This window comes from Anomaloglossus baeobatrachus, chromosome 8 (genome assembly GCF_048569485.1).
Source record: "Anomaloglossus baeobatrachus isolate aAnoBae1 chromosome 8, aAnoBae1.hap1, whole genome shotgun sequence".
Lineage (NCBI taxonomy): Eukaryota > Metazoa > Chordata > Amphibia > Anura > Aromobatidae > Anomaloglossus > Anomaloglossus baeobatrachus.
Window position 1 is genome coordinate 42188190 of NC_134360.1, and position 12007 is coordinate 42200196.

At 42.9% G+C, this 12007-nt stretch overlaps 1 protein-coding gene across 1 annotated transcript in view; it reads right to left on the bottom strand.

Moving 5' to 3' along the window:
* Positions 1 to 1941: 1941 nt before the first annotated feature.
* The window catches only part of ABTB1 (ankyrin repeat and BTB domain containing 1), a 29707-nt gene continuing 19641 nt past the window's right edge, over positions 1942 to 12007 (bottom strand). Inside the window, exons 9-12 of the mRNA XM_075321515.1 lie at positions 11417 to 11515; positions 10076 to 10243; positions 6108 to 6308; positions 1942 to 2874 (exon numbers count right to left, since the gene is read on the bottom strand). Of these exons, the coding sequence (XP_075177630.1) occupies positions 2668 to 2874; positions 6108 to 6308; positions 10076 to 10243; positions 11417 to 11515 (675 nt within the window). The 3' untranslated portion in view covers positions 1942 to 2667. The remainder of the gene's footprint in view (positions 2875 to 6107; positions 6309 to 10075; positions 10244 to 11416; positions 11516 to 12007) is intronic.

Genomic DNA, 12007 nt, shown 5'->3' on the forward strand with positions numbered 1-12007 from the left:
GAACAAAAAAAAAAAAAAAAATAATATTTCTTTTCCAGAGATGTCAAACAGCGACACGGGAGGTTCCCTGCGGTTCTTCTGTGCAGCGCTCAAACCTCAGCCTTTTATAAATAGCCGTCCTCGCTCTGCTCACTAATTAGCCACCAGGCCGGCTGCAAAAAAAACAAAAAAAAAAACAAAAACAAACAACAACAGAGGTGGCGACAGAATTGTTGGATCTTTTTTTCTTGCTTCCAAGCATTTTACATACAGAATGTAATGAAGACATTGCGCTGACTGCATCTCTCCGGGATGGCAGGGACGAGGCCGCGCGTCCTCCGGGCATTTATAAGTAGAAGCGAAGAATCTGTTACCTTACGAGTCAGTTCCTAATGAATTAATAAGACAAGGTTAGGAGCGCAGGAGAACGCTGGAGGGGAAATGCTGCGGATAATGGCAACGGGACCCATCGTTTAACCCTACCAGTGCCAAAAGGGACTGCTAAAGCCACGTCACACCCTGTAATCAGATACTAAATGTCTGCGTTGCCCGACCAAACAAACATTCTCCAGAGCTGCACTCACTATTCTGCTGTAGTTATCCCTGTGTATACATATTACTTCACCTGTAATGATCCTGAGTTATATCCTGTATTATACTCCAGAGCTGCACTCACTATTCTGCTGGAGTTGTCACTGTGTATACATATTACTTATCCTGTACTGATCCTGAGTTACCTCCTGTATTATTCTCCAGAGCTGCAGTCACTATTCTGCTAGTAAAGTCACTGAGTACACATACATGTACACCGAGTTACATCCTGTATTACATTACTTATCCTGTGACTGCACCAGCAGAATAGTGAGTGTAGCTCTGGGGTATAATACAGAATGTAACTCAGTATCAGTACAGGATAAGTTAAGTTATGTATGTAATGTAATTTATTTACACAGTGACTGCACCAGCAAAATAGTGAGCGCAGCTCTGGAGTATAATACATTGTGTACATACATTACTTATCCTGTACTGATCCTGAGTTACATCCTGTATTATACTCCAGAGCTGCACTCACTATTCTGCTGGTGCAGTCACTGTGTACATACATTACATTACTGATCCTGTACTGATCCTGAGTTACATCCTGTATTATACTCCAGAGCTGCACTCACTATTCTGCTGGTGCAGTCACTGTGTACATACATTACATTACTGATCCTGTACTGATCCTGAGTTACATCCTGTATTATACTCCAGAGCTGCACTCACTATTCTGCTGGTGCAGTCACTGTGTACATACATTACATTACTTATCCTGTACTGATCCTGAGTTACATCCTGTATTATACTCCAGAGCTGCACTCACTATTCTGCTGGTGCAGTCACTGTGTACATACGTTACATTACTTATCCTGTACTGATCTTCAGTTACATCCTGTATTATATTCCAGAGCTGCACTCACTATTCTGCTGATGGAGTCACTGTGTACATACATTATATATCCAGAGTTACATCCTAAATATATGGCTTTAACACTAGAAGTCCCAGAAATTTCGAGCTCCCCCCAGAAGTCCCGAAAGAGGGTCAAATGAAATGCAATAAACTGAATAGAACTAACTAGAAACTAAATGGCTAAACTCAATGGAAAACAACAACCTCCTGTGGTGCGACAGTAATGGCCTTAATTACAAAATAAAAAAAAATTAAAAAAAAAAAAAAAAAAGACGGTTATAGGATGTTAGCTAAAATCCTTCAGGTCATTCGACCCGTCTCTGGGTTCCAAAAGGTAGAAATGTTAAATGACCCCTCTCTGGGAGTTCTAGTGTTAAAGCTGTAGTTATTTGGAGAAGGTCTATGGGCCGTCTGCGTGGCCAGTTGGGCGTGCTGCATTATTGTATGTATACACAGTGTTGGCAGCGATTACCTGCAATGTTTTTGCATTATTGAAGACACTTAATCATTAATGTTGGTCTAAACACAGTGCACTTTATTAGGAGGTATACAGGTATATACTCCGCTTCACAGTCCCCTCCGCCGAATCGAGTCTCATGCATTGTAAACAGCAAAATAAAAAAGTACAAAAGAAGCACTTCACACAGTGACAGCCGATGGTAAATGCAATGAATACTGTAGATCCCAATAAGAGATCTGTAAAGGAGATTCTGCCGACCCAGAAGAGTCCGACTGACGGGTACTGGCGCGCCTTAAAGGGGTATTTCAGTTTTCGCAAAATAAATAAAAGATGCAATGAAAAGTTCCAGTTTTCCTAGAATCTTTTCTAAATAGCGATATCTTTGAATGACAGCAAGCAGAGATATTGAAAAGGAAAAATAAAAAAAAATAAATAAATAAAAAAAAAAAAAAAAAATTAAGACACCGATACAGAAAACTGAACATCTTTTCATTTTAAAGAGGAAAAAAAAACCCCCAATCTGTATTTGCAGAACCAGAGTACCCCTTTAAGAGTTAAAGGGTTTGTTCATTAATGCATTTCTTGCCAGGTATCTGTGCTCAGCCATTGGATCTCCCCGGGATGTATTATATATAGGTGCAGGCTGTGTGTAATCCTATAGACTACTGCAGATGAACCAGATTAATGCATGTGAACAGCAAGGAGGCAGAATACAACAACTATAGGGCGGCACACAGCGCGCCCCGAGCGGCGCAGCATAAAGCAATTCTTCCGGTGTTCAGCACTCCAGCCCCAGACGGCCCAGCAGCAGTTCCAAGGCCTCCAGCCGCTGGTTAGCCTCTTCAATGGCGCTATAGGTCTGCACGTTACTAGTGATGTGGAAGCGTATATCGTCAATCAGCGGGATGGAGTCGGTCTCCTGTCGCTCTTCTACTGCCGCAGCGTCTTCTCGTACCGCAGAGGCAAACTCTTCTGAATCCGCCAACTGGGGGAGAAAAAGGGGGAAGAGTCCTATGAAAACGCAGCAGAATAAAAGTTCTACACCTCTTCTTTCAAACTCATTTAGGATTTCGGCTTTATACATTGAGTTTCCTTAGAAATAAGACCTACCCCAAAAATAAGCCCTAGCACGATTATACAGTATGCTTCAAATACAAGCCCAACGCCAAGAAATAAGCCCTAGATACAGTCAGGGCCGGCATTAGCGGGAGTCAAACTGCACAATTCCTCAGGGCCCTCCCTCTTGGGGACCCCAGCAATTGTTTTCTTAGGTCAAGATTGTTTAAAGGACCTTTGATGACTTCACAGTCATGTGACCAAAGGTTCTTAATTGCAGAAGTCTAAAATGGGCTTTACACACAGCGCCATCGCTAGCGATGTCGCTGGTGAAAGCACCCGCCCCCGTTGGTTGTGTGTCACGGGCAAATCGCTGCCCGTGGCACACAACATCGCTAACACCCATCACACGTACTTACCTGCCTAGTGACTTCGACTTTCTAAGGGGGAGGTTCATTCAGCGTCACAGCGGCGTCACTAAGTGGCCGCCCAATAGAAGCGGAAGGGCAGAGATGAGCGGGACGTAACATCCCGCCCACCTCCTTCCTTCCTCATTGCCAGCGGCCGCAGGTACGGTGATGTCGCTCGTTCCTGCGGTGTCACGCGTAGCGATGTGTGCTGCCGCAGGAACGACGAACAACCTGCGTCCTGCAACAGCAATGATAATTGGGATTAGAGCGACGTGTCAATGATTAACGATTAGGTGAGTAATCTTGATCGTTTAATGGTTGTTCATGAGTTCCACACGCAACGACGTCGCTAACTAGGCCGGATGTGCATCACAAATTCCGTGCCCCCCAACGACATCTCGTTAGCGATGTCGTTGCGTGTAAAGCCCGTTTAAAAGAACTGAACAGAAGACAGGCTCGTGAGCAGGACTGGCGTTAAGCAGGCTTTACACGCAACAACATTGCTAACGAGAGGTCGTTGGGGTCACGGAATTCTTGACGCACATCCGGCCTAGTTAGCGACGTCGTTGCGTGTAAAACGCACGACCGTTAACGATCAAAATTAGTTACCAAATCGTTGATCAGTTGTTCCTATCCTGATGATCGTTGCTGTTGCAGGACGCTGGTTGTCCGTCGTTCCTGCGGCAGCACACATCGCTACGTGTGACACCGCAGGAACAACACCGTCCCTGCGGCCGCCCGCAATGAGGAAGGAAGGAGGTAGGCGGGATGTTACGGAAGCTCATCTCCGCCCCTCCTCTTCTATTGGGTGGCCACTTAGTGACGCCGAACGAACCGCCCCCTTAGAAAGGAGGCGGTTCGCCGGCCACAGTGACGTCGCTAGGCAGGTAAGTCCGTGTGACTGTTCCTAGCGATGTTGTGCGCCACGGGCAGTGATTTGCCCATGACGCACAACCGACGGGGGCGGCTGCTTTCACCAGCGACATCGATAGCAATGTCGCTGTCTGTAAAGCCCGCTTTCAAGGGAAGGGAGAGTGAGCTTGGCAGTTTCACAGGGCCCCCATTCTCCTAGGGGCCCCAGCATTGACATCCTGATGCACATTTGGGATATCACATTATGTGACTAGGTTGTCACCAAAAGGTCTCCTAATTGCAGGAATCTAAAGCTGAAGAGGAAACAGACTGGGTGGATAGATCTTTTAGGATTTCCACTGGCTGCCATTAAGGGGATTTCCATTACTTGGACAGCCCCTACTCAATTCTCGTTTGCCACCTTTGGACATTTGAGCAGGATGTGAGGGGTGTACAGACTTCCTGCTCAAATGTCTGAAGACCGGGTGGAGTAAGCCGGTGCCGATTGGTCATGAGTCTCGCATGTCATAATGTGACGTGAGCTAATAGGATCGCAACTTCAGACAGACATCGCGGGAAACGCAGCTGCACCGGAGGGGGGGGGGGGGTATAGGCTCATTTATTTTTACTGGGGGCAAACAAGGGAAATGAGTAGGGCTATCCCCTTTAAATTCAACCATCTTTGACAACTTGCAGGATTTGAAGACCTATCCAGATTTAAACCCAGAGCTGAGGGTTTGCTACAGTTGTATTTCTGAGCTAAACAGGCATTTAAAGTTTAGTTGAACTAATACATTGTAGCGAACTATCAGTACAGAGAAATCTGTGCTGTCAATGTATTTAGCTATGTTCACACAGTGTGGTTTTTACCCCATGCTTTTTTTTCCCCCCCTTCATTTGTGTTATGCAAATCCATGCTAATGTAAAGCTGCTTTTTACAGGACCAGCAAAAAGTCTTAGTTACTTACCGGTAACGGGATTTTCATGAGCCCATGACAGCACGACCTCTCAGGTGGTGCCGCCATGGGCGAGGGGGAAAACCTGGGATTCCAAAAATCTCATCCAAACCTGTTTTTTTCCCCCCCTGACAGATGGAAAACAGACCCTCTGCTTCTTTAAAAAATGCAATTATTTCAGTGTTTTTGCTGCTTTTTTTCCCACCATTGAAAGAAGTGCAAAATGCAGCTGTGTTTCGGGGGGGGGGGGTGTTTGCTGCTGTTTTGGGGAATAAAACTGTTTTACTTAAACATGCACTGTAGAAAAATGACAAAAGGCAGAATAAAAAAAAAAAAAAAAAAAAAAAAAAAAAAAAAATATATTTTTTTTTTATTCTGCCTTATATTTTTTTTTTTTTGTTTTACCATTAAGAGATCAGGTTTTGCTGCAGAAAAAAAAAACAAAAAAAACACCACACGCTTTGTGAACATAGCCTGATGCCCAAAGTGCCTTGTTTAAACTGGATACAAATTTAAAATCCTCATCTGAGTAAAGATTTTTGGGGTTTTTTTGTTATTTTTTTACCCCTGTATGTAAACTTGACTGACCACATTATACAAGTTTATGACAGAGATCCCATCCGGTGCACAGCTGACACCGCTGAAGGTTCGTCACAATGTATCAGTCAGTACAGAACATAACAGCGGCATCTTGTCCTGGGCTTTAGGCTTCTATCTCCGCTATTACATTGTAGGACAGGTTTTCTGTATATAAACAATGAAGGTTTCCGAAAGCTGACAGCAACTGTGATAATGAACATGAACGGCACAAATGATACAAGAGTCACATATACTACAGAGAACGTTATAGAACCTTCAACAACCCCTTTAAAAGCTTGGTATAAGCCTTCGGGCACTTGTCGGATTGTCACGAGTCGCTTTGATGTGTGCAGCAGGGACTGTACCTTCTCGACAATTCTGGCCATGTACTCCGTGGACTGATCCTCCAGCCGCGTCAGCTGGAAAAGCTTCGCTGTCTTCCAAATCACAATCACATTGTCCTCGTCCAGAATCTGGGCCAAGATCTTGCCGCAAAGTCGCTTCAGCCCCGGGAGCAGATACATGTCAGCCACACAGAGGACCTCGTGAGCGTTCTCCGGGGACAGCTGCGGAGGGCAGAACACAAACAAATAGGCAACAAGTCCATGTTATGAGAAAACGTGAGAATTAATCCTGCGGAGATCTGACGGAAATAACCAGACTCGCAACTACAGGGGCTTAGACATGTCCATTAATTCAACCGTCTGGGGAGGAGGGTGGAGATTCCAAGAAGGGAGGAATGCAACCCAAAAACGTTTAGGAATTTATAAAGTATAATCTACATATTATTTGATACAATGTAAAAAATAAAAAGAAGCAACTTTACATCTTCTCTACCCACAAAATCATGATGACTTGCCAATCACTGGGGTCTGACCACTGGGTCCCCCAGTGACTGGGGCTCAGCCTAAGAATTGGGTTGTGCACCCCATTAATCACTTGAAAGAACACAATTCTGTATTTTGTAGTCCTACAGACAATAAACGTAGCGAAGGCCGAGTATTTGTTCCTTTCCTCCACTCAAGACGGGGCTGCAGAGCTCTCAGGATCACTGGTAGTCTCAGAAGACCCTGCAACCAGAAAGTCCTATCCTGTGCATAGGGGATTTTTTTTTTTTTTTTTTTAATTCTTTTTGAGGAGTTACACTTTCTAGCTCCAAGGCTGAGGTCACACGAGCGTATTAAAAGAAAAATAATTAATTATTCATGTTCTCATCCAGCAAAGTGTGATGATTTGTTTCATTTGTCATTCACATGCAAAATTTATTTATTCATTTTATATTATGTCAATTTATAGTCTCCATTTTATAGAATTGTAATGTAACATATTATATATATTATAATATCTATATATATATATATTATATATATTATAATATCTATATATATATATATATATTATAATATCTATCTCTCTCTCTATTATATATATATATATATATATATATATATATATATATATATATATATATATATATATATATATATATATATATATATATATATATATATATATATATATATATATATATATATATATATATATATTTCGGATACTGCAATTAAATTTATTTATTTTTATGCCGAATGAAGCTGAGAAAGGGGAAGACACAAAAAAAAAAAAAAAAATGCAGATCTACACTGCCCCATAGAATAACAATGGTCTGCGTTCGAGCTGATAAAACTTTGAACAGCCCTAACAGATTGTTTAGGGCATAGTGTTCTGCTGCCACCTGCTGGTACAACATGGGATGTGCCATCATATTGACGTTTTCCGTGCCCCATGTGATTTCTGATTATAGCAAAAAGTTGCAAATGAAAACAAGACTTATACAATGCAAGCCCATGTATAAAAGTGGGCAACGAGTCATCTATGGCCACATTGGGCCAAATCTGTAATGACTTAACGCCCCTAAAATTTCCATTTACAGCACATTTCTTTATAATAAATGACCCTTGGTTTCTGTTGGCTGCAGCAGGAATGGCTATTTCTTGTGGGGGTTTTTTTTATACTTTTTTTTTTTTTTATCTTTTATACTAAATATCCCCTCCCCCTTCCGAGGACTTATTACATAGGTTGGAGGGATAGAGATAAAAAATAAATAAATAAAATATATATATCTATATCTATTATATACATATACACACACACACACACACACACACACACATTTGTTATATATATGTAATACATACAATGTATGTATGTATGTATGTATGTATGTATGTAAGTAATGTATGTATGTATGTATGTATGTATGTATGTATGTATGTATGTATCTATCTATCTATGGGTGCATGTATACATACATACACTATATTATACATTAAGGGTGCTTTACATGCTGCAACATAGCCACAGATAGCTAGCGATGTGGCGCACGATAGTACCCGCCAACGTCGCTCGTACGACATTTGGTGATTGCTGCCGTAGCGAACATTATCACCACGGCAGTGTCACACACATACCTTTTCAGCGACGTTGCTGTGACCGCTGAACAATCCCTCCTTCAAGGGGGAGGTGCGTTCGGCGTCATAGCGACGTCACTAAGCTGCCAGCCAATAGCAGAGGAGGAGCAGAGATGAGCGGCCGGAACATGCCGCCCACCTCCTTCCTTCCGCATTGCCGGTGGATGCAGGTAAGGAGATGTTCGTCGTTCCTGCGGTGTCACACGCATGCACCACCAACGATATTATGAAAAGGAGCGACGTGTCAACGATTTTTGACGTTTTTGCGATCGCTCCTTGGTGTCACATGCTGCGATGTTGCTAACGGCACCGGATGTGCGTCACTAACGACGTGACCCCGACGATATATCGTTAGCAATGTCGCAGCGTGTAAAGCACCCTTTATATTACATACATAAATACATACATACATACAAAATCTGGATTCCTTGGAGAAAAGGTCAGTGGGGTTTTCCACTACCCCACCAGCCACAGCCTAGGCTTCATAGAAACATCTGGAAGGAAACTACAAAAGCCTTCAGTAGGCCTCTGGCTGCCCTATTAGCCCATCCGTTCTGCACTTTGTCGTGGAGTGGGGGGCATGGTAGAGTGATTGTGACATCCAATCAAACCTTTAAATGCCAATATCAGCGCATTCACCCGTACCAAACATAGGATTTACCAGTGTGCCCCATCTTGAAAAGGTGGGGGGGGGGGGTTACAGATTTTGGATTTTTTTTTTTTTAAACTGTTAACACTTTATTAGAAAAAAATTGTTTAAAAGAACAGAGAGTCCTCAGTGGTTGATACCTTTTAATGGCTAACTGAAAAGATGGTAATAATTGCAAGCTTTCGAGACTACTCAGGTCTCTTCATCAGGCATGGTATAACACAAAATCTGAAGAGTCACGTATTTATACACAACAGGACTTAGAATAGTGCAGTAAAAAAAAAAAAAAAAAAAAAAAAAGAACAAGTTATATGAAACAGAACTATCTCTATGGCAGGGGGACAAGCTGTTCTAGCCATAAATACTGATGCAGTTCAGTGTGAAAGTTTTATTGTCCTTTGATAGGACAATAAAACTTTCACACTGAACTGCATCAGTATTTATGGCTAGAACAGCTTGTCCCCCTGCCATAGAGATAGTTCCTGATCCCCAAAGGACTCTGGATTGTTATACCATGCCTGATGAAGAGACCTGAGTAGTCTCGAAAGCTTGCAATTATTACCATCTTTTCAGTTAGCCATTAAAAGGTATCAACCACTGAGGACTCTCTGTTCTTTTAAACAATTTTTTTTATCTCTACTGGCTAACACGGTACAAAGATATATTTTACTTGTATCAACACTTTATTAGAGAAGATTTAGAAAACTGTCTAAAAAGAATCCAGAAGGAGCCTCATTTATCAAACCTAACCGTAAAAGTGGCCTTGTTGCCCCTAGCAACCAATCATATCCCAGCTTTCAATTCTATTCTTCTCTGGAAAAAATGAAAGCTGAGCTGTGATTGGTTGCTAGGAGTAGTTTTCCTGCTAGACAATTTTAAGAAATAAAAAGGCAGTTTTTGTTGCCCATAGAAACCAATCACAAAGCTGGTATCATTTTTCCAGTGTTGTTTAAGAAATGAAAGCTGAGCTCCAATTGGTTGCCAGGGGCAACTAAAGCAGTATTTTGCTAGGTAAGAACACACACACACATACCACACACACACCACACACACACACACCACACACACACACACCACACACCACACACCACACACCACACACCACACACACACACCACACACACACACCACACACACACCACACACACACCACACACACACCACACACACACACACACACACACACACACACACATCCTTTTCCCACCAGTCTCACCTCGGTGTCGTCGCTATATATGTAGTACAGGAGGCGGGTAAAGGTCTCCTCGCTTATGTTGTGCAGGGTGATGACCGGGATGCTCGGCTGTGTCTGCAGCTCATGGCTCTCGCAGAAGTGATCCTGTAGCAGAGCCTTAAAGTAGTCGCTCCGACCACAGAAAAAGGACTGGAATAGGAGAGGAGAAAAGAGTTAACTTCTGGGCAATATGGTGGTATTATATACTCTATACATAGAAGTATGGATTACTGCAGCTTTAATAGAGGGAACAGGGACATAACCAGAGTGCTATATTAAAGGGATTGTCCCGGAACTTGATATGGATGACCCATGTCAGATTGGCGGGGGTCTGACATCAGGCTGTTAAGTCCCATAAAGGCTGGATGTAAACTGCAAATAGAGCGGAAGCAATGCAGCGCCATACACTGCAGTAGCCATTGTGGGTACAGTGGCTCCACTCCTATTGAGGTGAATGTGATCCGAGCTACAATACCAGAGATAAGTGCTGCATTATTTTCGCTCTGTTTTAAAGGGAACCTGTCACCACTTTTTTGGACTATAAGCTGCGGCCACCACCGGGCTCTTATATACAACATTCTAACATGCTGTATATAAGAGCCCAGGCCAGGGTATAACATAAAAAAACACTTTATTACTTACCCAACGGTGGCTCTGCATTGGAATAGGGCCTAATGGGCGTCTACGTTGTCCAGTGCCTCCTCTTTCGGACATCTTCGTCCTCTTTCTGAAGCCTGGGTGCATGATGCGGCTACATCATACACACTCATCGATCCCGCGCAGGCGCACTACAATACTGTGATCTGCCCTGCTCAGGACCTGAATGCTGGTGAGTGTGGATGATGTCGGACCCATCATGCACTGCAGCTAGAGAAGAAAGAGAACAAAGATGGCCGGAAGAGGCTGCTCCGGCACCGGACACGCCCATTAGGCCCTATTGTACCGCAGAGCGACCGTTAGGCAAGTATTATAAAGTGATTTTCAGGTTCTACACATTGGCCTGGGCTCTTATATACAGGATGTTAGAATGCTGTATATAAGAGCCCAGTGGTGGTGGCCAAAGCTTATAGTCCAAAAAAGTGGCGACAGGTTCCCTTTAAATCCAGCTGCCATGGAAGCAGCAAACAGCAGATTTGGGGAGGGGGGGGGGGGGAGGGAGGAACTTGGATCAATCGGGGTCCTAAGTAAAAGGACATCATTGTCAAAGTTTTGGACATTCCTTTTTGATGCAACAAGTCCAATGAGACCAAGAGATGTTTAACACTTGATGCAGATAAAAATATTTATTTATATATTATATATAAATAAAAGGTGGGCATTTACCTTGTGACAGAGGAATTTGTAGCCCAATATCTGGAAACAGACGTCAGGGTAGCTGGAGAAGTTATCGGTGCTGTTGAATGGCAGCTGCCCAAATCCAACCTGCAAGAAACAGCCCGGTGACCGGCGTCAGACAAGGCTGCGGCCTACCAACTCACTACTAGGCACGTCCAATGGAGGACACCAGAGAGCTCAGACAGTAAAAAAAAAAAAAAAAAAAAAAAAAGAAGAAAATCTGCACACCCGTGTCAGCAGGAAGAAATGTCAGCAATAGTATAAACAAGATTTCCATTCACTGACAAGAAACAGGATCTTGACAATAGTGAGAATCAGACAAAGCATCCAGAACTTTCCATTATCAAATGCGCAAGATTTACTTATATTAACGGGTCTCTTCATTTCAGCAATACCTAAATACCCTGCTTAAAAATGTTTTGTTTTTTTTTCATATATTTTTTTTTAATTTGCTTGAAAATGAGGATGTGGTTTAATTTTTTCATCTTTTTTGAACAGTTGAAGACAAGTGATGAGCGGGCACTACCATGCTCAGGTGCTCGGTACTCGTAACTAGTGATGAGTGAGCACTACCATGCT